Here is a 27,703-nt window from a genome sequence, read left to right as displayed (position 1 = left end):
TTCTCGGGGAAGTAATAGGGACTCCAAGACCCGTTTAATCAATTCTTCATGTACTAATCCCTTCCCCCACCTCTGGGTTAATACTCCCAAAACCATTCCCTTATCCACGGTAGCAAAGAGGGAAGGTAAGGCTAACACGGGGGCATGGATCAGATCTCTTTTGCCTCATCATCCCAACTTAGACATTTTGGTTCCCCCTCTAATAGTTTGAGATATAATTTCTTAGTCTTCAGTGCATAGGAATCAATCCACAATCTGCAATAACCCGTGAGACCCAAACATTTGCGTAACTCCCTTTTAGTGCTGGGCAGCGGCATTCCCACTATTCCCTCTATCCGTTCCAGGCTTATCTTTCGCTTTCCCTCACTAACTAAATGTCCCAAGTATTTCACTTCTTGCTCCACATATTGTAGTTGGTTTTTAGATACCCGCAGTCCCTGCTGGCCCAGGAAATTCAATAATTTGTTAGTGGCTTCTACTACTCTTTCTCTTCTTTTTCCTGTTACTAAGAGGTCGTCTACATACTGCAACAGGGTAGTCCCCTTGGGGCTGCTAAATTTCTCCGATACTTGTTCTAACATCTGTCCAAATAAATTCGGGGATTCCGTAAACCCCTGGGGAAGCACAGTACACTGGTATTGCTGTTGCTGTCCTGTCTTAGGGTCTTCCCACTCAAAGGCAAACAAATTCCTACCTTCCTCTGCCAAGGGACAAGCCCAAAAGGCATCCTTTAAATCTATCACACTAAACCATTTGTGGTCATGAGGGATCTCACTTAATAACGTAGAGGGGTTTGGCACCCTGGGTGCCTGATCTGTACTGTTCGATTTAATGTTCTCAAATCCTGCATCAATCGATAATTTCCATCGGATTTCCGCACTGGTAGTATTGGGGTATTATAAGGAGACATACATGGCTCCAACAATCCATCTCTAATCAATCCTTCAATTACTGGCTGCAGTCCTCGTTTACCTTCAATGGAAATGGGATATTGTCGCTCACAGACAACATCCCCTTTCCTTTTTAAATTTATTTCAAGGGGGGGGATCTGTAGTTTTCCACAATTCCCTTCCCTAGCCCATACAATAGGGCCTATCTCTCTCTCCACATCCTCTGCCAACATTGCCTTTTGTACAACTAATTCTTTTTCCTGAATTCCAATCCCCAGTCCTAAGAGGATAATTAAATCTCTCCTTAATAAGTTACTTCCTATATCAGGGATATACAACAGTTCCCCTGTGACCCTATCCTTAGGACCTTCTATCATCATAGGTTCAAATACTGGAACAGTAAATCCTTCCCCTTTTTAACCCCGAAACAGTAATTGACCGTGTTGACATTCCTACTTTCTTTGGTTTAAAATTCAGCGATGACCGTGCTGCCCCCGTATCTACTAGGAAGACTACCTCTTCCTTATAGGGTCCCACCTTCAGGTTTATCAAGGGTTCCTGGTGGGCCCCCGAGGGCAGGAACCCCTGACACCCCTATTCTTCATCAAAATTCATAAGCGGAATTGCCCTCTCTTCCCTTTTCAGAGCCGGACATTCCCGCTTAAAATGCCCTATCTTTCCGCAATAATAGCATCCTGCCTGTGGAGACCTCCAGCTCTGCCCCTGTCGCTCGAACCCTCTATCAAATACTCCCCCTTGTCCTCTCTCTCTCTCTCTCTCCCTTTCCCCCTTCCTCTCTGTCCTACATGCTGCCACCCACCGCTCCAGTTGCTCAATATTGGTTCCACTCTTTTCTTTAACTACCTCATCAACCGCAGCTACCATCATTTTCACCTTCTGTTTCTGTCTCTCATCCTCTCTCTTTACAAACACTTTCTGTGCCTCTCTTAACAATTCATCTAATGGCTTTTCACTCCACCCTTCTATTTGCTGTATCTTTCTCTGTATGTCTGGCCATTCCTTTGTCACAAAAATGTACTTTCAAAAGACCCTGTGCCACTGGGTTCTCAGGGTTCATTCCAGAATATTTCCACATTGAGTCTCTTAATCTCTGCAAAAAAAAAAAGCTGAAGGAGTCTCATCTTTCTCCTGTCTAACTTCAAAGACTTTAGTCAAATTCTGTGACTTCAGAACTGCCTCTTTTATTCCTTTTAGAATCAGGTCTTTCAATTCCCTCATTTCTTCTCTATGCTCCGGATTTTGATTTTCCCACTGGGGGTCTCTGAGGGGAAACTTCACCTCTCCCTGTCCAGCATCCCCATCTCCAATCGGATGTTCCCTGTCCCATATTTTAATGGCTGCTCCCCATATAAGTCCCCTTTCTTCCCCAGTAAATAGTATATTCAAAATAGACATTAACTCAGCCCAGGTATACAGACTGGGCCCCAAAAATTGATCAGTTTGTTCAGACAACCCTACCAGATCCTCAACCAGGACCTTCATTTCTTTTTTTTTAAATGTCCTGACTTCCCCACTGCTGAGGGGGGCACTTACAAACCCAATCTTTGTCCCCTATTGGTACCTCCCGAAGGGGATAAGTCATTACGTTCTTCCCCTCTTTCTTTTTTTTTAATGAAATATTGCAATATTTCTAGCTCCCCATAACTTCAAACACCAATTCATCAATTCATGCTTGACTAACTTTAAAGCCTGTTCCAAATTTGTAAATATATTTATATATTTACGTTCATTTATTCAGTATTTAATATTCAAAATGTAAAATGCATACAGTTCTCAATTTTGAAATCCAGTGTAATCACCCAGTTTTAGTCCCTTAATTTAAATCCAAAATTAGTTTTCTTAAGTAGTCCTGACCAATCATTGCTCAATTACAATACTATAGGTCTTGAAATAATCAGAGCTGCCTTAAAATTATTTGTCTATTCAAGTTTAAAGAAAAAACTTCTAATGCATGAACAATGGCCGAATCCAAGGTCACAGATATTAACCATAGGATCTTGTTTTTACTACAATCTAATGTTGAACTGAAACTTCAACTGTCCTCCATAAATCGCTTTCATGCAAAGATAAAAGAGATTAGTTAGAAACTGATAGTAAGGCAGTCGTGACCTGTAAGAAGAACAGGAGTTATCATTCTTTTTTTTCATAAACTCTATAGAATCCTTAACCTTTAAAGAAATCATGTTAAGTTTCCATAATAAGAATCAGATTCAAAACAGTCCCGGAACTCAAGCTCCAGGGAATAAAACGCAAACATTCAATCACCAACAAACAAATGTGCATTCAAACCAAATCACAAAGGGTTAAACTTTCGACCAGCTGTACATTCTCTCTCTCTCTCTCTCACTCATTGACAAATAAATTCAGATATTTACAAACCCAGTCTTTGTCCGACCTAAATTTTGGCCAAAAGAGGCGGGACGAAGAATGGATTCCTTAGTCCATATGAAACAACAATATTTAATCATCTTTTTCCCCTGTACAAGTATTATTTTGCCAATTCCACAACATCCTGCCCAAAGGACTTTCTGGAGGTATGTTGTAATGGACCCCGCCTCCAATTCCATTGCTTTTTCCTTCTTTTGTTTTTCCCGGAGGCTTTTTCCTTACCCACGGCACAACCCATATTGAGTTCCTTCGTTAGTCCCTTATTAACTACTAAAACTCAATCCCGGCCACCAAGGCAATACTTAAAAGTCAGGTTTCTTACCTTGGTCTGTGCACAGAGTTGCCTGGCCCCTTTGTGCCGTATTGTCTATCGAGCTCCTATCACTGTCTGATTCAGATGTCTCTCTTGTGGGATTCGTACCAGTCGCCCAAGGGAGCAGACCAAACCAGGACACGAGACCGCTCCTCAATGGGGAACGGGACGCGTCTTCCCAGTGTCCAAGGCCAGCCACTCCCCCCGGTGATGGAAGAAAATCCCGGACAGCCCCCAATTGTGAGAAACAAAGCCCACTCACTTCAATAATTTCAGTCCGAGACAAGATCTGAATCAGTAGTGTCATTTATTTTACACTTGCAAGTGGGTGTGCTGTCACTTTCTCAAGGCAAGGGACATACACACACTAAATTCAATTCATACATAACATTTATATGATTTGATGTCTATTGTTTTACACTGCTCCCTCCCCTGCTTACATCGTCCACTTCCCTAAGACCGGCCCCCATTACCCCTGTTTACCTCTTGCCTTATCCGGCCTTGTCTGTGATAAAATGCTTATTTCTGGTCTCACAAGGCTGTTTGACCTTATCCTGCTATAGGTCATTGTTAGGCCTATCCTTTCTTCATCATTATCTACCCCCTTCATCTGTGTCTTTCCCGAGGCCGTTCTGATCCCTATGACCCTTTTAATTGGGGTTTGTTCCTGTGTTTTTGTAAAAGTGGGAAGCACATGTTTATATCTACTGTTTGTACAGGCGTATCTAGCTTAACTTCATCCCCTCACAACATTTTATCTACTTGCCCATAATGTCTACCTTCTGACATAGAGTTTTAGCTAATACAAAAACAATTATATATTTCCTCCACATCGTTTCCATTCTTGTTGACTCAGCTCTTGGCTAAAACAATTACACACTGGTGTGAGTTCACCTCCTTTGTAAGATGGAATTGCATAATTGCAGAAGTAACATTAATTCACCTATATCCCACACATTGAAGATGTGAGGTGCCCTGTGTGAGGCTGTCTGTGCCCCAATGTTCAGATTGATTCTATTTCTAAAAAAGGGATTTACAGAATCTTACATGGATTCATGCAGTTTTTGAGCAAAATAAAATGTAATTCTGCAAGTACAAATTCACCCCACAAACTTATGTATAGTATGTGTGTGTGGGTGTGGAGGGGTATGAGTGTCTGTGAGAGAGTATGTGTGAGTGTGAGTATAAAGGGTACCCACTGCACTACAGACACACACACATGCACACACACACTTCTGCAGACCGATACCCTCACACATACACACTCGCACCCTCACAGACTTATACCCCTTATATTCACACTCACTTAGATACACATACTCTGTGAGAGATTTTTTTAACACTTCAAAGCATGGATACTACGAACTTGCAGGTCAGCACTAACCAATCTAATGCTGAGACAGTAAACAAGGAACCCTGAAATGCAGCTTGGTCCAACCCTTGAACTGGAAGGCTGTCTCTCTGCACAAAGTGTCCCTACAACAATGGACTCTCAGACCCAAGTAAAACTGTGGTATTGGGTGAAGAAGTTTCAAGCATCTCAGGAGATGAGGGGTTTTAAGGTCTGGGAAGGGAGGAAGGAATGAAAGGAGCCTTCTGGTCCAGTGCCCACAGTCCATATAGGACATGCTCCAAAGATAGTATTATCTTCCTTCCTATCCTTTTCTAAACTTTAAATTTAATTGCTGGTGGGTCCCACAATGGAAGTCTGTACTTCCTAAGCGCCCTACAAGTTGATCAGAGAGATGCCGTAACAATCCTGTGAAGTTGACAATTAGCAAATGCCAGTGCCCACAAATTGCATGTGGCTGTGCCCTTGGATCATGCCCTAAGAGGCTGTTTTATGGGTGAGGACCATGGAGGGTCTTTGGGACAAGCAACAAGCTGATGTTGTCAAGTAACTACTCTGACTTAGTTCTATGCTGAGAATCTTTTGGTGTCGAGTTTGTTCACAGCAGGTAGGTAGGATACGAAGCTGCATATTTATTGAGGTGGGATGGACAGTTACTAAGGCAATGAAAGGAACCTTCTGATTTGAGAAAGTCATTTTTAGAAAGTCATCCAGGATGCTTCGGAAGTACAGACCTGCACTGTGGGGCCCACCAGCAATTAAATTTAAAGTTTAGAAAAGGGTAGGAAGTACTATCTTTGGAGCATGCCCTTTACGGATTGTGGGCACTGGACCAGAAGGTTCCTTTCACTCCTTTCATAAGACATAAATAATAATCGCCATTAAAAGGCAACTCACCACCCTAGCAAGAATTTCATCTCATCACCTGAAATTTAGATAAAAGATGCAGCAAACTGCTCCCAACATCAAGGTCGGCCTCATCACACATCTTGCGTAATTCTGTCACATTTCTTACCTTGCCCATGTCATTCATGCTCTATACGATTTCCCCAATGTGTTGTTGATTGTAATAAGAGTGATTTTAGTGCTATAAAAACATGATTAGAGGACTTAAGCTGTTTCATAAATATGGACACAGATTTGTTCAAAGTGAAAAGGCAGTTTGCTGCAGTAGTTTACAAAGGCAGAGGAATCATCAGTAGATTTTCTGAGGAGACAGTTAATGATGAAAGATTTGCAGGGAACAACACCAAAAAAGAGGGAAATTTGGACCAATCATATGGGCCAGCTAAAGAGATTGAGTCTTCAGCCACTTAATCAAAGGTTGAAAGTCAAGGTAGCAGGATATGTATTGCAGACAGCATGAGCTCAAACAGCATAAAAGGAGATTGTAGAAGTAAAGGTATGAGTTCAGGACTAGAATTCAGGAACCCTGGGGATAGCTCTGCATAGAGGACCTAGAAGGAAGGGTGGCCAGAGCAGCTGAAATGAGCTTACACCTATATAGTCACTGAAATATTCTGCTATTTATGTTTGCAGAAGAATTGTTGCTTACTCCCAGAGGATCTGAGGAACTTTTACCAAATGACTGATGGCTTTTTGATGACCTGGAGTATAAAATTTGATGGTAAGGCCATTGAATTTCTGTTGTGCTTTTATGAGGTCAAATTATTTTCCATTTGTATTGGCCAGTCACCCGGACTTGTGCATGGGTGCTAAGTATTCTGATGAAAAGGGGTTAGAAAGTAGCACAGCATATAGAAATAATTAATTTCCCTTTTTTTTATTGTCATGCATTCTGATGTTGTTATATATCTACTTAAAAATCCTGTGATCTTGGAAGAAGGGCCCAGTGGATTCTCAGGCCCAAGTAAGTCTATGGTATTGGGTGAAGAGGTTTCAAACATCTTAGGAAGTGAGAGGATTTTAGGTCTAGGAAGGGATGAAGGATTGAAAGGAACCTTCTGGTCCCAGTGCCCACAATCCGTAAAAGGTATGCTTCAAAGATAGTACTGTCTTCCTTCACATCCTTTTATAAACTTTAAAAATCACTGTCCAGCTACCCATGCCAAGCATAAAATGGCATCAGCAGGTAATATTGAGATTTTAGCAAACAATAATTCCACTACATGGATCACTGCAAACATTAATGCCATCTCAGCTTAAACTTTGAACCAATGTCCTATCTGCTTGTTAGGTTTATGTATAAAGTTCTCCAGGAAATGATTTTCCCTGACGCCCTGACCAAAATTCATTCATTATCCCAACATCAGCAAAACAGCATAATTCATGTCATTGGAATTTGTTTGTTGCTCAGTGCACCTATCAAATAAGAGACAACATTTAAAGATTAATTAATTGGCTGTAGTGTGCTTTGGAATGTTCTGATTAAATTAAAACCTCTGTGTGAATTTCTACGTTAAGGTTCCATTGGTAGATTTTCTTTTGGTCTAAGTGTTTCATAATTTAGATTTGGAAAAGAATAACATCAAGGTAGTAGGGGAGTAAATTATCATTTGTGGTTTCATTTTAAAAAGAAAATTAAACATAGAGATCCAGTATAACCTAGTTACACAGTTCTGTTTAGAAACAATCAATTAATATTTAAACTGACTTTTACCTCTCTGCAGTGTATTACAGTCTTAATTGTATGTCCAAAAATATCCATTGGTGTTGTTGCACATTGAATCATAAATTATTGGGGGGAGAAATGCATTCAGTAGCTTTAATTACCTTGATTCCACCATCTATTTAATATGAAGCTTGAGTGGTATTTGCATATCAGCAAAACCAAAACTGAATCACAATTTTGTTGCAACTATCAATTTTTGAATGTGAAGAAATTTCAATGAAGGAATCCAGTTATCTCATCTTTCTGTGATTGTTCAAGTAATAAGATTATAAAGCTAATACTGCTGTAAGATATGAAATTATGTTGAATCATGTGTTATAAGACAGTAATATTCATTTTTGTTTTTGATTTCTCTGACAATAAAATAGTATTTCTGTCTTAGGCAATAACACGCAGTTGGGAACAATGGTAATCAATAGTATTTCAACACTTTGTCGACTGGGCACAACATCTGTTTACAGCTTGCCTAATTCACCAACTCTGGATGACCTCGAAAATGATACAGATGATGAAGGTACTATTTTGGAAAGTAATAGTTCAATAAACAAGATAGTTTTAAACCTGTTATCTGTTGGTATTTACGTGACAATGTGAAATATTGCCCAGTCATGTCCCATCCATGAAAAGCAGGACAAATCCAATTGAATTGGCCAATTAAAATCTGATCTGTCTACATTCAATAAAACATAGAACATTACAGTGCAGTGCACGCCCTTCGGCCCTCGATGTTGCGCCGACATGTGAAAATAATCTGATGCCCATCTAACCTACGATATTCCACTGTTATCCATTTGTATTAAATGTCCTTACCATTGGCGAGTCTATTACTGTTGCAGGCAGGCCATTCCACACCCCTACTACTCTCTGGGTAAAGAAACTACCCCTGATATCTATCATAAATCTATCACTCCTCAATTTAAAGCTGTGTCTCCTCATATTAGCCTTCACCATCCGAGGAAAAAGGCGCTCACTGTCCACCCTATCTAATCCTCTGATTATCTTATATGTCTCGATTAAGTCACCTCTCAACCTTCTTCTCTCTAATGAAAACAGCCTCAGTTCCCTCAGCCTTTTCTCATAAGACCTTCCTTCTATACCAGGCAACATCCTTGTAAATCTCCTCTGAACTCTTTCCACAGCTTCCACATCCTTCCTATAATGCAGTGACCAGAACTGCACACAATACTCCAGGTGTGGCCTTACCAATGTCTTGTACAGCTGAAGCATGATTTCGTGGCACAGAAACTCAATCCCACTACCAATAAACACCAACACACCATATGCCTTCTTAACAACCCTATCAGTCCGGATAGCAACATTCACGGATTTATGCACCTGGACACCGAGATCTCTCTATTCATCTACACTGCCAAGAACTTTACCATTAGCCCAGTACTCTGCATTCCTGTTACTTCTTCCGAAGTGAACTACCTCACAATTTTCCACATTAAACTCCATTTGCCACTTCTCAGTCAAACTCTGCATCTTATCTATATCCCTCTGTAACCCACAACATCCTTCGGCACTATCCACAACACTGCCTACCTTAGTGACATCCGCAAATTTACTAACCCATCCTTCTACACCCACATCCAGATCATTTATAAAAATGGCAAACAGCCGTTGCCCCAAAACACATCCTTGCCGCACACCACTGGTAACTGAGCTCCAGGATGAACATTTCCCATCAACCACCACCTTCTATCTTCTTTCAGCTAGCCAATTTCAGATCCAAACCACTAAATCCTCTTCAATCCCGAAACTCCACATTTTGTGCAATAGCCAACCATGTGGAACCTTATCAAATGCCTTACTGAATCCATATACATCACATCAACTGTTTTACCTGCATCTACCTGTTTTGTCCCCTTTTCGAAGAACTCAATAAGGTTAGTGAGGCATCACAAAACCGTGTTGACTATCCCTAATCAAATTACTCCTTTCCGAGTGATTATAAATCCTAACTCTTATAACTCGGTATATTGATGAAGGGGTCTTTAACAATGCTATCAAGTAGCATATGGAAAGGTATAACCTACTCACCAACAGCAATCAGCTTCTGGTCTCATTACAGCTTTGGTTTAAACACAGACAAAAGAGTTGAATCTCAGATGTGAGATTAGCATGATTGTTCTTGACTTTCAAGGTAGCATTTGCCATCAACAAGCCCTAGCAAAACTGGAATCAATGGGGATTGGGGGAATACTCTCCACTGATTCAAGCCATGCTGAGCACAAAGGAGCATTGTTGTCCAAGGACAAGGTGTTCCCCAGGGTACTGTACTAGGCCCACCCATCTTCACCTGCTTCCTGAATGACATATCCATCATAAAATCAAACGTGGAGGCATTGTTAATAATTGCACAATTTTCAGGACAATTTGTAACTCTTCAGAAACAGAAGCAGTCCATGACCATATGCAGTAGGACCTGGACAATGTCCAAATTTGGGTGATAAATGACAGGCAGCATTCACACCATGTAAGTGACAGGCCATGACTCTAACTGTCTCAGACTGATATCCAAAATCAGTCCCCCACTGTCAAAGTCCTGAGGGCTGGCACTGAACAGAAACTGAAATGGACTTGCCATATGAATACTGTGGCTACAGGAGCAAGACAGTGGCTAGGACTTCTACAGTAAGGAACTCAGTTCTTGCCTACCCAATGCCTGTCTACAATCTACAAGATACAAGTAAGGAATGTGCTGGAGCACTGTCCACTTGCCTGAACGGGTGCAGCTCCAAAAAGACTCAAGATGCCATCTAGAACATTGCAATCTGTGTGTCTGGCACACCATCCATGACCTCCAATGTTCATCCCCTTCACTACTGGCACACAATGGATATAGTGTGTACTGTAGTAACTTACTGTTCTTCCTTCAACAACACCTTCCAAATTTGTGACCTTTGCAGTCTAAAAGGACAAGGGTAGCAATTATATGGATACATCACTAGCTGCAAGTTTTCTTCCAACCTACATGTCATTTTGACATGGACGTATAAAACTGGTCCTTCACTGTTGTTGGGTCAAAAGTCTGTAATTCCCTTTCTAACAAGCCCTGTGGGTGTGCTAACACCGCAAGGTCTGCTGCAGTTCAAATGGTTACTCACCATTGCCACTTTCTCCAAGGCAATTATGGATGGACAATAAATGCTGGATTAGCCATCGAGTTCTATATCCCATTGACAAATTTTTAAAACTGTCTGTATAGACATGCACATAACTTAGAAGAAAGTATACCATTTGGTCCCGTGAGCCTGCTCCACCGTTCAACAAGATCATGACTGATCTGTTTTTGTTGCAAATTCAACGTGAAGCTGCTTGGGATCCATGGTGACTTGGCCGTGTGGATTCAGAGTTGGCTTGCCCATAGAAGGCAGAGGGTAGTGATGGAAGGGTGTTTTTCAGGCGAGAGGTTCATAACTAGTGGTGTTCCACAGGGATCCATAATGGGACCTCTGCTATTTATGATATATATAAATGACTTAGATGAAAATGTAGATGGGTGTGTTAGTAAGTTTGCAGACGATACAAAGATCGATGGAGTTGTGGATAGTGTGGAACTTTGTCAAAGAATATAGCGGAATAGAGATTACTTGCAGATATGGGTGGAGAAATGGCAGTTGGAGTTTAATCCATGTAAGTGTGAGGTGCTGCATTTTGGGAGATCAAACGATAAAGAAAAGTATGCAGTTAATGACAGGACTCTGAACAGCATTGATGTACGGAAGGATCATGGGGTTCAAGTCTATAGCTCCCTGAAAGTGGCCACACAAGTAGATAGAATGGTAAAGAAGGTGTATGGCATGCTTGCCTTTATTGATTGGGGAATTGAATACAAGAGCCAGAATATCATGTTGCAGCTATATAAGACTTTGGTTAGACCACATTTAAAGGATTGCATTCAATTCTGGTCATCACATAACAGGAAGGATGTGGAGTCTTTGGAGATGGTGCAGAAAAGGTTTACCAGGATGCTGCCTGCATTAGAAGGTATGAGCTATAAGAAGAGGCTAGAAAAAACTCAGATTGTTTTCTCTTGACTGGCAAAGGCTGAGGGGAAACTTGATGGCAATCTGTAAAGTTATGAGATGCATAGATAGGGTTGATGGTCAGAATCCATGCATTTAAGGTGAGAAGGAGGAAGTTAGAAAGAGACGTGAGGGGCAAGGTTTTTTACACAGTGGTAGGACTCTGGAACACACTGCCAGGGTGGTGGTGAAGGCAGATGCATTAAGGGCATTTAACAGACTTTTAAATGAGCATGTGAATTTGCAAGGAATGGAGGGATATGGACCAAGGGCAGGCAGAAGGAATTAATTGCATTTGGCATCATGTTCAGCACAACTTCGTGAGCTGAAGGGCACGTACCTGTACTGTACCTTTCTGTGTTGTATTCCCATCAAATCCCAATTGCATTTTGTTCCCTTACCTTACAGAAATTTATCGATCTCCACCTTAAAATATTCAATGATGCCTATCTAGATTAAGGGGAGATCTAATAGAGACATACAAAATAATACATGGCTTTGAAAAGGTGGATGCTAGAAAATTGTTTCTGTTAGGCGAGGAGACTAGGACCCGTGGACACAGCCTTAGAATTAGAGGGGGTCATTTCAGAACGGAAATGCGGAGACATTTCTTCAGCCAGAGAGTGGTGGGCCTGTGGAATTCATTGCCACGGAGTGCAGTGGAAGCCGGGACGCTAAATGTCTTCAAGGCCGAGATTGATAGGTTCTTGTTGTCTAGAGGAATTAAGGGCTACGGGGAGAACGCTGGCAAGTGGAGCTGAAATGCGCATCAGCCATGATTGAATGGCGGAGTGGACTCGATGGGCCGAATGGCCTTACTTCCACTCCTATGTCTTATGGTCTTATGGTCTTATGGTCTCCCACCTTCTGAGGCAGAGTATTCAATATGTAGTCACATCAATGCCATTACAACTGAAGCATACTGTCTTTACTTTTATGCTCCAGGTTTAAATAGCTAAGATGTATTTACAAACCATTTGATCCAAAGTAGCCAACTAGTAATAGTTACATGGTCCCATGGCTCATGAGTAGCTATAAAACCAGTGTAAAAGCATGATGACCACTACTTCCTGTGAATCTACTCTGCAAGAATGGTATATTCCCCAATATTGAAATTAGAGACTTCTTGGAACAAATGTATACTTGGTTTTTCCCTTGAATACAATATGACAGCACATATTCTACTTTCATTTTGACATGAGCAACTTAAAGCTTGAATTGTTTCGCTTTACTTCTCCTGCAAACCTTTAAGATTTACAATTGCACATTTTTTATGTAAAGCCAATAAATTATCTGATTCCTTTAGTAAATATCAGACCTATACAACTTGGCAAACTCATTTTGACAAACCTTCTAGCTCTTCAAACTGAATGATTGCAATGGGAATGTAAATTTCACACACTTTTTATAAGCAACTAAGCAGAAAACAGTTTCAAAAATTATTACTTAGTGCGGCTGAACTAGAAGGTATAGCATAACGTTTGAAGTTGGTCATATAGAAGAGTTTGAGGATTGTGTATAAGACACTAATGAACAGGCTAATATTAAAGTTCTGTTGAATTTATTTTCATTACCCCATGCCACTGAAAATTTATTCAAAAGATTTGCATGTTGTCGCCAAAAGCCATAGAAATATCAGTAAGACTGATCAATGCAGACTTTGTGAAGTCAAAGTTCCATCTTCACATGATAATGCTCTGTGACACTGTCACTGTGCTAAACAGAATAAGCTTTGAACAGATTTAGCAGTATAAGGCTGGACATCCATAACGTGCTGTGGACCATCAGCAATAGCTGAATAGTATTCAAAGACAATTCGCAACCTCGTGGCCTGGCATATAACCCAGTATTACCATCAAGCCAGGGCATCAACCCTGGTTCAATGAAGAGTACAGGAGGATATCCAGATTAAAGAAGTTTTCAAAAATTAATGCCAGTGCACCAACTACCTCAGTATCTCACTAGGCCCTAAGATGTAGCTCATTAGGACCTGGGCATTTTCTAGCCTGAACCTTTTAATAATTTATTCTTTATAATTTCTCCAATTTTCTAAAGTTCCTGCCTCCTATCTATTTCCTGATTTATCACTGTTTTTTGGGTGTTACTTGTATCTTCTGTAGTGCAGACTAATGCAAAATCTTCAATGTATCTGCCATTTCCTCATTTTCCATTCTTAATTCTCCATTCTCAGTTTCTATAGGACTGATGCTCACTTTAATTCTTTTTTTTTAGAAATTTATATAAATAATTGTTATCTGTTTTTATATTTCTGGCTGGCTTTTTATTGTTCTATTAGTTATTTCCTTTATATTACTTTTTTTGTCTTTTTTTCTCAACCTTCCCAACCTTCTAGCTTGCCAGTTCTCTTTGCACAATTATTTCTTTTTCTTTCAGTTTGATATTATCTGCAACTTTTCTACCTAACCACAGATGATGGGTTCCTGCCTTGGAGTTTTTCTTACTCATTAGAATGTATGTATTTTGTGTTATAAGAAAAATCCCCTTAATTGTCTACTATTGCATCTCTATTGACCTCTCTCCTAACCTAATTTTTCAGTTCACTTTAGCCAGCATTGCTTTAATTTTTTTTTCCTTTATTCTCCACCCTTTCATGTGGGTACTGTTTGGACGCCTGTACACCACTCCTGCAGGGTGGGTTCTTGCCTTTATCATTTTTCATTTCTACCCAAATTGTTGCTTGTCATTTCAAAACACTATTTTGCTTTCATGTTGTAGTGCTGCACAATGAAGCCTTATGCAATGTGGAAGTACAGCACTTCAGTTTTGACTTCGACAATTTATAGCCTTCAGAGCTCTAAGTTAGGGTCGACAACATCAGAGCATGAACACTGTCTCCTGTTTGCTGTTATTTTTTTTTTCATTTTTGTAGCATCATTAGCACTCTATTTGGCATTTGCTCCAGACACCCTCCCCATTTGTCCCACTCAGTTCTCATCCCCCTTTGTCAAACACACAACACTATTATTCTCCAGTTGCCTGCAGTTCAAGAAAGGGTCAAATCAGACTCAAAATGTTAACTTTGTGTTATAGATGCTGCCTAAGCTATTGGGGTACTCCAGAACTTTGATCTTATTTATGATTACCAACATCTGCAGTACTTGCTTTTATCTGAGTGTTTCCACAGCTTGCTATCTCTCTTTATTGTCTGAACACTGTCATTAACTAAGAGCCAGCTATCTACCTTTTCCTAGTTTCCTGTCATTCCTAAATGTCCTGTACCATTCAAGATTCTAATCCCAATCCTATCGTCCTGAGTTTCTGTTGACTACGAGTTCATAATTATTAATTTCAATCTGCACTCCTGTTTCATGTGTTTAGTTTCTTCTTGTTATTTACACAAACGAGAAAAATATCAAACCAGCATTATGTACATTGTACACTTGAGAAAAAGTGTTTTCAGTACTATATTCAGTATTTGTTCACAAACTTAAATGTATCAGGTGTTGCATACAAGTGAAAAACCATACAGAATTAATACTGATTGAGTCCGTGGCCCTGTGTTTAAGGAAGGGTACGCTGGCAATGGAGGGGGTCCGAAGGAAATTGACCAGAATAATCATGGGGATGAATAGCTTGTCATTTGAGGAGCAATTGAGAACTCTGGGTCTGTACTTGATGGAACTTAGAAAGATGAGGGGGAGATCTCATTGAAACTTGCAGAATACTGAGAGGCCTGCATAGAATGGGCATGGAGAGAGACGGCTGCACAGTGAAGGGACAACTTTTTAGGATTGAGATGAGGAATTTCTTCATCTTGAAGTGGTTAATCTGTAGAACTGATTGCCACAGAAGGCAGTGGAGGCCAAGTCATTGCGTGTATTTAAGACAGACATTAATAAATTCTTGATCAGTAAGGGAATGAAGGCTTATGCGGAGAAGGCAGGAGAATGGGATTGTTTAAATATCAGCCATATCAAATGGCAGAGCAGACTTGATGGGCCAAATGACCTCATTCTGCTCCTATAATTTATGGTCTTATGTTCATATTTGGTATAATGTACAACTCCTCGTCCAACCTCAAGTTATTAGTAATGCTGTCACATGACAAAGCAAAAATACACAGAAAAAAATGTCCTGCATAATTCAGATGAATCCATGTTCAAATTATTCTGCATAGAATAACGATTGCTTTAGGATAAGTCCAGCCTTATTTTGTCACTGTTGTCCTTAACAATTTTGGAATTTAATACCAAAACCACAGGTGTCAGCACACTACTGATGGATAATTTCAACTGGATGTGAAATTTGCTTGTGAATTTCTCATTGGAATGACATCCGATTTCTGAATTATCAAAATTAGTTCACCAAATTTTCTTGAACAGTATATGCCTTTATTTAAAATAGTAGTCAGAGGAATGTTGTATTGCAATAATTTTTATACCATTATGATTAACCAAGCAGGTCTTGTTTGTAGGGTAATTGGTTGCTAGCATTCTAGAAGTGAGACATGGAAGACAGTAATTAGTAGAGGCCAACTATAAAAATAGATTTGGGTTAAGATCAAAGTTAAACGAACACGGGTAATTATTTAACCAATCATGAATATTGGCTGATAGACAAATTGTTCAAAGTCTTTCTGTTTTCTTTTTTTTGTGAGAAATTATATCAGTGCTTTCTTACTGACTCTTCAAAATGAAGCTACATTTGCAATTAAAAGTCATTTATCATCTGGATCTGCAATTCAAATAAATGCAATATGATAGGCTTTACTCTATTATAATCTTTTATATTAAGGTAAAGAAGAAGATTTGGAAAAACCTCAGTTTAATTCGAAATATCGAATATTTGAACTGGATTGTTGCAATGGGAATGGGAAAGTCTGCCTGGTTTACAAAAGCGTCCAATCAGGTATTTTTTAAAATCTAATAAATCTAATGGATGTGGGTAAACATAAGCATTATAACTGCTATTAAGTAATGGTAATTACCTTTACAATAAAACAATTAAATGATAGTCAGGGATCATTCAGTAGAAGCTGTGTAGTCTCAGAAAAAAGTGACTAATTATTAATCCTCACAGAAGCTTTTGTGCTTCTGATATTTGAGGTAAATACAATAATTGTGATTTTAAAACCAATGTCTTCTCACTTCACATGAAATTAGTGTTGACTAATATGCAGTGCCTGAGCTTTTGCCCAAATAGGCGGCACGGTGGCACAGTGGTTAGCACTGCTGCCTCACAGCGCCAGAGACCTGGGTTCAATTCCCACCTCAGGCGACTGTCTGTGTGGAGTTTGCATATTCTCCCCGTGTCTGCGTGGGTTTCCTCCGGGTGCTCCGGTTTCCTCCCACAGTCCAAAGATGTGCAGGTCAGGTGAATTGGCCATGCTAAATTGCCCATAGTGTTAGGTAAGGGGTAGATGTAGGGGTATGGGTGGGTTGCGCTTCGGCGGGGCGGTGTGGACTTGTTGGGCTGAAGGGCCTGTTTCCACACTGTAAGTAATCTAATCTAAAGAACGTTGTAGATTAAAATGCACTCAAGAAACTAGGGCAAAAATCTGTGTGACATACTAGGGTTAATACAGAGGGAGAGTGCTATACTATTTATGGTGCTATTTTTGAGATGAATAAACTGCTCAAATGAACATATACTATCCCATGGCATTATTGCAAAGAAGACCCAGCCAGTTCTCCCCAGAGTACAACACAATATTTATCTCTCAACCAACATTGCATCTGAAATTACATTGTTGTTTGGGATACCTCCAAAGTTGCTGTATTTGCCAAAAGTTAATAGTGTAGTCTTCAAAGCTATACTGATAACTATACTATTATATAAGGGAGAAACTGAGACACCAAACAAAAGGTAGTAAAAGAAAAACAGGCCAGTTTGGGCATTATTGTACTGGAGCTCCATTTTGAGGTTTACAAGACAAGTCAGCCCAATATAACTGTCTTTCAGCATCAATAAGGGGTACATTGGATTCCAGAGGCTACAAAATAAGTTAAAGCCTGGAAAAAGCATTAAGAACTGCCAACAGAATTAAATTGAAACTGTATTTAATAAAATGAAATTGTGAAACTGAGATTTACAAAAATAATGAAAATGGAATAAATGTAGTGGGCAGTATGTATGTGAATTTCAAAAATGCTTTTGATGAGATGACATATAAAGAAGATTTAAAATCATAGAGACGTACTGCATGGAAACAGGTCCTTTGGTCTAACTCATCTATGCTGACCAGATGTCCTAACCTAACCTAGTCCCATTTGCCAGCATTTGGCCCATATCCCTCCAAACCCTTCCTATTCATCCAGATGCCTTTTCAATGCTTCAATTGTACCAGCCTCCACCACTTCTCTGATAGCTCATTCCATACATGCACCACCCTCTGCGTGAAAAGGATGCCCCTTTTAAATCTTTTTCCTCTCACCCTAAACCTATGCCCTCTAGTTCTGGACTCCCCCACCTCAGAGAAAAGTCTTTGTCTATTTATCTTATCCATGCCCCTCATGATTCCATAAGGTCACCTCTCAGCCTCTGACACTCCAGGGAAAACAGCCACAGCCTAATCAGCCTCTCTGTATAGCTCATCATTGTAAATCCTTTCTGAACCCTTTCATATTTCACAACATCCTTCCAACAGGAAGAAAACCAGAGTCGCATGCAATATTCCAACAGTGATCTAACCAATGTCCTGTACAGCTGCAACATGACTTCTCAACTCCTATACTCCATACTCTGACCAATAAAGTAAAGCATACCAAATTCGTTCTTCAGTATCCTAGCTACCTGCAACTCTACTTTCAAGAAACTATGAACCTGCACTCCAAGGTCTCTTTGTTCAGCAACATTCCCTCAGACCTTACCATTAAGTGTATAAGTCCTGCTCTGATTTGCTTTTCCGAAATGCAGCAACTCACATTTATCTAAATTAAACTCCATCTGCCACTCCTCAGCCCATTAGCCCATCTGATCAAGATCCCATTCGATTCTGAGGTAATTCTCTTTGCTGTCCACTACACCTCCAATTTTGGTGTTATCTGCAAACTTGCTAACTATACCTCCAATGTTCATCTCCAAATCATTTACATAAATGATGAAAAGTAGTGGACCCAGCACCGATCCTTGTGGCACTCCACTGGTCACAGGCGTCCAGTCTGAAAAACAACCCTCCACCACCATCCTCTGTCTTCTACCTTCGAGCCAGTTCTGTATCCAAATGGCTAGTTTTCCCTATATTCCATGAAATCTAACCTTGCTAATCAGTCTCCCATGGAGAACCTTGTCGAATGCCTGACTGCAGTTCATATAGATCACATCTACCACTTTGCCCTCATCAATCCTCTTTATTACTTCTTCAAAAAACTCAATCTAGTTTGTGAGACATGATTTCCCACGCACAAAACCATACTGACTATCCCTCATCACTCCTTGCCTTTCCAAATACATGTAAATCCTGTCCCTCAGGATTTCTTCCAACATCGTGCCCACCACTGACGTCAGGCTCACCGCTCTATAGTTCCCTGGCTTTTCCTTACCACCTTTCTGAAATAGTGGCACCACGGTAGCCAAACTCCAGTCTTCTGGCACCTCACCTGTGACTATCGATGATACAAATACCTCAGCAAGGGACTCAGTAATCACTTCCCTAGCTTCCCAAAGAGTTCTAGGGTACATCTAATCAGGGGATTTATCCACTTCTATGCATTTCAAGACATCCAGCACCACCTCCTCTATAATGTGGATACTTTTCAAGATATCACCATCTATTTCCCAACATTCTGTATTTTCCATGTCCTTCTCCACAGTAAACACTGATGCAAGGTATTCATTTAGTATCTCCCCCATTTCCTGCGGCTCCACACATCAGCTGCCTTGCTGATCTTTGAAGGGCCTCTTCTCTCTCTAATTATCCTTTGTCCTTAATGTATTTTTAAAATCCCTTTGGATTCTCCTTAGCCCTATTTGCCAAAGCTATCTCATGTCCCCTTTTTGCCCTCCTGATTTCCATCTTAAGTATGCACCGACTGCCTTTATACCCTTCTAAGGATTCACTTAGAGACATAGAGACGTTCAGCAAGGAAACAGACCCTTCGGTCCAACTCATCCATGCCGACCAGATATCCTAACCTAATTTAGTCCCATTTGACAGCACTTGGCCCATATCCTTCTAAATCTTTTCAATTCATATTCCCATCCAGGTGCCTTTTAAATGCTGTAATTGTACCAGTCTCCACTGTACCTACTTCCTCTGGCAGCTCATTCCATATACACACCACCCTCTGTGTGAAGATGTTGCCCCTTAGGTCCCTCTTATATCTTTCCACTCTCACCCTAAACCTATGCCCTCTAGTTCTGGATTCCCCCATCTCAGGGAAAATACTTTGCCTGTTTATCCTATTCATGTCCCTCATGATTTTATAAACCTCTATAAGGTCACCCTCAGCCTCCGCACTCCAGGGAAGACAGCCACAGCCTGTTCAGCCTCTCCCTATTGTTCAAATCCTCCAACCCTGGCAACGTCCTTGTAAATCTTTTCTGAACCCTTTCAGGTTTCACAACATCCTTCCAATAGGATGGAGACCAGAATTGCACACAATATTCCAGAAGTGGCCTAACCAGTCGCCTCATGACCTCCCAACTCCTATACTCAAAACTCTGACCAATAAAGGAAAGCATATCAAATGCCTTCTTCACTATCCTATCTACCTGTGACTCTACTTTCAAGGATCTGTGAACCTGCACTCCAAGGCCTCTTTGTTACTTGCCTGCCTCTTCCTCATAACCCTTGATCCCTTTATCAATCAAGACTCATCAAGGCTTAATTATTTTAGCCTTAAATATATGTAATGACTCTGCACCCCACAGCCTTCTGTGTCAAGGAGTTCTAAAGATTCACAACCTTCTGAGAGAAGAAATTCTCCCACATCTCAGTCTGAAATTGGCACCTTTTTGTTTTGAGGCTAAACCCTCTGATCCTAGACCCCCTCATGAGAGGAAATATTCTCGCAGCATTTACCCTGACAAGCCAATTAAGACAAAATCATTTAGTGTCGCAAGACCTCTTTATTCTTCCACTCCAAACCCCTTGCAATGAAGTCCAACATGCCATTTATCTTCCATATTGCTTGTACTTGCATGCTATCGTTCTGTGTTCCTAGAATAAGTACACTCATATCCCTCTGTTGTCTTTTCCAACATATGCTTCCTTCTTTTTCTTAACCAAACCCTCAATTTCTCTAGTCATTGAGTATTCCTGCACCTACCAACCTTTCCTTTCATCCTAACAGGAATGTCTTGTCTCTGGACTTTCATTATCTTATTTCTGAAGGCACCCCATTTTTCAGCCATCCCTTTATTTGTGAACATCTGCCCCAATCATCTTTTGAAAGTTCTTGCCCAATACTGTCAAAATTAGCCTTCCTCCAATTTAGAACTTCAACTTTTAAATCCGGTCTACCTTTATTTATCACTATTTTAAAACTAATAGAATTATGGTTGTTGGCCCCAAAGTGCTCTCCCACTGACACCTCAGTCACCTGCCCTGCCTTATTTCTCTAGTCAGTACATCCACGTACTGAATCAGAAAATTTTCTTGAACACATCTAATAAATTCCTCTTCATCTAAACCCACAATGGTAGTCCCAGTCTTTGTTTGGAAAGTTAAAATCCCCTATCATAATCACCCGATTATTCTTACAGATAACTAAAATCTCCTTACAAATTTATTTCTCAATATCCCACTATTGGGGGTCTACAATACAATCCCAATAAGGTGATCATCCCTTTCTTATTTCTCAGTTCCACCCAAATAACTTCCCAGGATGTATTCCCAGGAATACCCTCACTATGTAGAGCAGTAATGCTATTCCTTATCAAAAACGGCAATCTTCTCTCTATTCCAACCCACCCCACCACCACCTTCTATCCTTCCTGTAGCATTTGTATCCTGGAACATTAAGCTGTCAGTCATGTCCATCCCTGAACCACGTTTCTGTAATTGCTATGATATCCCAGTCCCATGTTATTAACCATGCCCTGAGTTCGTCTCCCTTCCCTGTTAGGCCTCTTGCATTGAAGTAAATGCAGTTTAATTTATCAGTCCTACCTTGTTCTCTGCTTTGTCCTGCCTGCCCAGACTGCTTGACTTGCTTCTTTTCCCAACTGTACCAGTTTCAGATTGATCTCTTTCTCCACTATCTCCCTAGGTCCCATGCACTCCGCCTTACTAGTGTAAATCCTCCCAAGCAGCTCCAGCAAAACTCCCTTGTTGATAAAGATACAAAAGGTTGAATCATACAGTGCTAGAAAACTAGTCTCTGCAAAATTGTCCATCAGCACCACACTAACTAGAGGTCCAGCTGTCATAGAATGATACAATAGAAAAGAGGGACATTTGGCCTATCTAATCCATGCTGTCACAAAAACACCCAGATCCCTTTTTTAATCCCATCCCCTTGCAAATGGCCTGTAACTCTGTGGATTATAATATTTAAGGTGCAATCCAGGTGCTTTTTAAAAAGGGTTTTAGGGTCCCTACCTCCACCAGCAACTCGGGCAGCAAATTTCAGATATCCCCCACCCTCCATCTGGAAGTATCGTTCCTCAGGTCCCTCTAATCCTTCTGCCACTTAGCTATAATGTATAACTCTTTCTTTTTCAACTTTCTGCCAAGTAAACACCTTTCACAATTTTGAACACCTCAATTGTGTCACCCCTGAGCTTTCTCTGTTCTAAGGAAAACAACCCCAACCTCTGCAATCTCTCCTCATAGCTACAACTCTCCAGCCCTGGCAGCATCTAGTAAATCTCTTCTGCGTTCTCTCTAGAGAAATTGTGATCTGTAATGTGGTAACCAGAACTGCACGCAGTACTTCAGTTGTGGCCTCACCAGTGTCTTATCGTTTCATCATTTTATCCTTACTTTTGTACTCTATATCTCTACCAATGAGGGAAAGCATTCTAAATGCCTTCTTTACAATCTTCTCTATCTATACTGCTACCTTTATGGACCTGTGCACTTGCTTGTCAAGATCTCTCACTTCATCAGCCCCTCTCAGTAGGTTCTTGTTATTGTATATGCCCTTTAACTGTTTGACCTTCCTAATGCATTACCTCACACTTATCAGAGTTGAACTTCATCTGTTACTTGCCTGCCCACTCCACCAACCCATCTCTATCATTTTGGAACTTACTGCTAGCCTACACACAGTCGACTACGTGGCTAATTTTTGTGTCATCTGTAAGTTTCCCAATTTTGCCCCCTGCCCATTTTCAAGTCGAAATCATTAATGTATAAAACAAATAGCAAGGGCCTCAACTCTGAACCTTACAGCACACCATTTGAAACAGGTTTCCATTCACAAGGGTATGCATCAACTATTGCCCTTTGTTTCCTGTTACTAAGCAAACTTTGGATCCAATTCAACACATTACCCTTTATCCCATGGGCTTTTACTTTTTTGACCAGTCTGCCACGTGGGACCTTGTCAAATGCATTACTGAAAGTCCAGGAACATAATATTCATTGGACTACCCTCATCAATCCTCCTTGTCACTTTCTCAAAGAAAGTATCTTTAACAAAGCTATGCTGAATTTCCCTGATTAGTCATTGCCTTTCTTAGTGACAGTTTATCCAACCTTTCTAACAATTTAAGGGCTCCGTGATGGAGGGCTTGTATCCAAAATGTCGATTCTCCTGCTTCTCGGATGCTGCCTGACCCGCTGTGCTTTTCCAGCATCATACTCTCAAATCTGATCTCCAGCATCTGCAGTCCTCAATTTCTCTACTCCTGCTCCAAGTTCTTATGTTCTTATTCAACGGCAGAAATTGCTGGAGAAATTCAGCAGTCTGGCAGCATGTGGGCAAAAGCAGAGTTAACATTTCAAATCTAGTAACCCTTCTTATTTCTTATGTTCTTTTCTGGTGGAAGACATTCAACAGAAGCTTCTGTGCACACTGTATTAGCTTCAAGATTGCAATAAATGTGAACAATGACTTGAATGAATAATTCCATCTGCAAACCAAGCAACAATGCCCTCACTTCCTTCACCCAGATCAATTGTTTATAATGTGAACAGTTGTGGTCCCAACACAGATGCCCGCAGAACTCCACTAGTCACTGGCTGCCATCCTGAAAAGAGATAATTACTTGCACAAAATTCACATTAATACAACTTGTTGTAGTCACAATTCCCAAAATAGCTGTTGGTATGATGAGTGGGAGATAGGAAGACCCAGAAACATTATTCGGTACCTAAATGCACAAGAGAGCTTGGATACCAGATAAAACTGCATCAAAGGAGGAGTAAAAATTCTGTTAATGATATCACAGCTAAGTACATGATCTGAGCAAAGAATAATTCGGGAGTTGGAGAAGTGTAAGACCTACGAGCGAGCAACTGGAAGCAAAAGTCTAGAAATTATGAGCAAGTCTCATGGCCAGCGCCACTTAACCTGGGAATCGGAGAGGCATGCCATGTACTAGGAACAGGTCCGCACTGAGTTCAAAAGAGAGTGAAGAAAACAAGCTGACATAGATATTCTACAAAGTCTTTGGCGAGAAACTGCTATCAGGGACTTTTTAAATTGCTGTAAATTAGAAAAACATATTATTTTTAAAGAAATAACTCTGCTTGGATTTAAATGAGAAACGCAAAGAAATAAGGGAAAGTTGAGGCCAGTATAATAAAGTAATCCAAAGCAGAGTAAAGTTACCTAAGGGAAATTATTATAAGATATGTCAGCTCAGTTTAGTGGCATGGAATATGTGAGAAGTTCTAGACATAACCATTATCCTAGACAACCACATGCAGGAAATGCTACCAGAGCCCTGCTTCCAGAAACCTGAGCTCCAGCTTTCTGAGCTCGATTGTTGGCTGGACTCACTGGTACATCACTATGGAAGGCTAAGTGTTAAGTACATAGCGCATTTAGAGAGGTGGTTGCACTGCATCTTGATAGTCTGGAGGTACAAAGAGGATGGTTGGTTGTCAGGCAATCCAAGATAAACAGGCAGGTAATGGAAGAATCCCCTAGGGTACTGCTCAGTTTTCCATTTTTGAAGATGGTAGTGGAGCTGATTCCTTAAGGGAGTGCAGTCAGAGTCATGTTTGTGACACCAGAAATGGCTCAGCTATACAGAAGAGAAAGAAGAAGAAAGAAGCAATAGTGATTGGAGCTTGTTAGTTAGGGGAACAGACAGGCATTTCTGTACCACAGAAGTGAATCATAGAGTCACACAGCATGGATACAGACCCTTCAGCCCAACTTGTCCATGCTGTCCAGGTTTCCTAAACTGAACTAGTCCCCATTTGCCCGCATTCAGCCCATCTCCCTCTAAACATTTCTTCTATATCCAAATGTCTTTTAAATGTTATAATTGTATCTGCCTCTACCACTTCATCTGGCAGCTCGTTCCATACGTGCACCACCTTATGTGTGAAAAAGTTGCCCCTTATGTCCCTTTTAAATGTTCACCCACTCACCTTAAACCTGTGCCCTCTAGTTTTGGATTTCCTTACTCTGGGGAGAAGACCTTAGTTATTCACTTTATCTAAACTCCTCATTGTTTTATAAACCTCTATAAGATCACCCCTCAGCATCCTATGCTCCAGGAAAAACAGTCTCAGCCTACCCTTATAAGTCAAACTTTTCAGTCTCGCTAACATCCTTGTAAATCGTTTTACACACTTTCTAGTTTAGTAACATCCTTCCTAAAGCAGGACAACTGGACTTGTACACAGCACCCAAAATGCAACCTTACCAATATCTAGTACAGTGGTAACTTGACATCCCAATGCCTGTACTCAATGCTCTGACTAGTGAAATCCGGTGTGCCAAATGCCACCTTCACCACCCTGTCCACACGTGATACCACTTACAAGAATTATGTACCTGAACACCTCTGCTTGACAACACTCCTCAGGGCCTGACCATTAACTGTGTAAGTTCTACCCTGATCTGTCTTCCCAAAACGCAACACCCTACATTTATCTAATTTCAATTTTATCTGTCATTTCTCAGCCCACTGGCCCAGCTGAACAAGTTCTGATTGTACTCTTAGATAACCCTCTTCACAGTTCACTTTGACCCCAATTTTGGTGTCATCCACAAACTTACAACACTGCCTCCTGTCTTATCCAGATCACTTATATAAATGATGAATAACAATGGACTCAGCACCAACCCTTGTGGCACACCACTGGTCTCAAGCCTCCAGTCTGAACAACAACCCTCTGCCACTACCCTCTGTCTCCTATTATCAATCCAATTTTGTATCCAGTTGGCTAGGTCTCCCTGGATCCTACGTGATCTAAGCTTACTAACCAGTCTATTATGTAGAACCTTGCTGAAGGTCTCTGCTAAAGTCCATGTAGACAACATCCACTACACCAGGGTGGTATATTGCTTCCTGGTGCCACTGTCAAGGAGGTCTTAGAGTGGCATTCAGAAAACATTCTTCTGAGCATGATGAACAGCCAGAAATTGTGATTTACTTCGGTATCAATAACTTGTGTTAGAAGGGAAATATGGTTCTGTAATCAGAGCTATAGGGAGCTATTTATAAAATTAGCAAGAAGGACTGCAAATGTAACAAACTCTATTACTCCCTGTGCCACATGCAAGTACAGAAATAGAGGGATAAGTCAAATGAACATGTGGCTGGAAAAATGATGCAAGAGGGAGTGAGCCAAGAAGGATACAAAGGTTCAGAGGGGAGGCGAAAGAAAAATCAGAGATGAAAAGAGGAAAAGTGAGAAAATGCTGGTGGCCAATGCAGGAGTCTTAAACATATCCAAAGCCACATCATAGTAAAAATACGGTGAGAGGAGGAATAGGGCTGATTGGAGACCAAAAAAATAATTTACACAGAAGCCATGGCTCAGGAATTCAATGAATACTCTGCATCTGTCTTTACCAAAGACATACTTGCTGCCAAGGCGGAACCCCTGTCATGAGAAAGGTTCATAATTGATAAGGAGGAAGTGTTAGATAGGTTATTGAAACTTAAAGTTAACAAGGTACTGGGACTGAATGAGATGTTTCCAAGGATGTTGAAGAAAGTAAGAATGGAAATTGTCAGGGCACTGGCCAAACCTTTTGGTGTTTCCTAAACTCTGGGGAGGTACCAGCGAACTGGAGAACTGCAAACTTCACATTTTTATTCAAGAAATTTGTAACATTAAGTCTAGCAATTACAAACCAGTCAGTTTAACTTCAGCATGTATTTTGTTTATGAAAAGCCAGCATGAATTTCTGAAAGGGAAATCAGGTTTGACTAACTTCCTAGCATGTTTTGAAGAGGTAACAGAAAGAGTTGTTGTAAATGATGCTATTGATGTGGTGTGCACAGACTTTCAAAAGGCATCATTACGGTACCACACAACAGACTCATGAGAAAAATTATCCCTCTTGGAACAGAGGGACAGTCACAATGTGGATACAAAATTGGATGAGTAATAGGAAATAGAGAATAATGGTCAATAGAGTTTTTTTTTCCAGCTGAAGGAACATTTATAGTGGAGTTCGTCATAAATTGGTATTGGGACTTTTGCTTTCTTGAAATATTTTGCTGATCTTGTTGTGCAGGGAGAATTTCAAAGTTTTTGGAAGATACAAAACTTGGAATTATTGTATACTGTGAGAAGGACAGCGTAGAACTCCTAAAGTACATGGATGAGGAAAAGGACAAGAATTGGCCTGAAATCAAACTTCTAAACTGGGGTATGGCTGAGTTATTAAAATCAGATGTGATTTGGCCAGAGTGGACTAGGAGCAGTTTCTTTCAGGTAAATCTGTCTCCGAACAGTGGGATGCATAAACGAAGGAAATATGGAGAATGCAGGGCCAACATGTTCCAATAAAAAAAGGGGACCATCAAATCCTGTGAATCCTGGATATTGATGGACATACAGCATTGGATTAAGAGAAAAAGAAAATCTTATAACAGATACTGAGAGCTCAAAACAGCAGAAGCCCCAGAGGAATATAGAGCATGCAAAAGGGAACTTAAAAAGGAATAGGAGTTCTGAAATGGGCATGAAAAGATATTGGCAGGTAAATAAAGGAAAATCCTAAATTGTTTTAGAGGTACGTTAGGGGAAAATGG

General features: G+C 40.5%; 1 protein-coding gene across 5 annotated transcripts in view; it reads left to right on the top strand.

Moving 5' to 3' along the window:
* Positions 1–27,703, top strand: part of tpgs2 (tubulin polyglutamylase complex subunit 2) — a 56,000-nt gene that overhangs the window by 18,375 nt on the left and 9,922 nt on the right. For 4 of the 5 annotated variants that reach the window (XM_072572896.1, XM_072572881.1, XM_072572886.1 and 1 more), the window contains 3 exons: positions 6,503–6,590; positions 7,978–8,109; positions 16,382–16,495. In XM_072572896.1, the coding sequence (XP_072428997.1) occupies positions 6,503–6,590; positions 7,978–8,109; positions 16,382–16,495 (334 nt within the window). The remainder of the gene's footprint in view (positions 1–6,502; positions 6,591–7,977; positions 8,110–16,381; positions 16,496–27,703) is intronic. The other variant, XM_072572904.1, reaches the window with a different exon arrangement.

This window comes from Chiloscyllium punctatum, chromosome 1 (genome assembly GCF_047496795.1).
Source record: "Chiloscyllium punctatum isolate Juve2018m chromosome 1, sChiPun1.3, whole genome shotgun sequence".
Lineage (NCBI taxonomy): Eukaryota > Metazoa > Chordata > Chondrichthyes > Orectolobiformes > Hemiscylliidae > Chiloscyllium > Chiloscyllium punctatum.
This window is presented reverse-complemented; position numbering and strand designations above follow the sequence as displayed.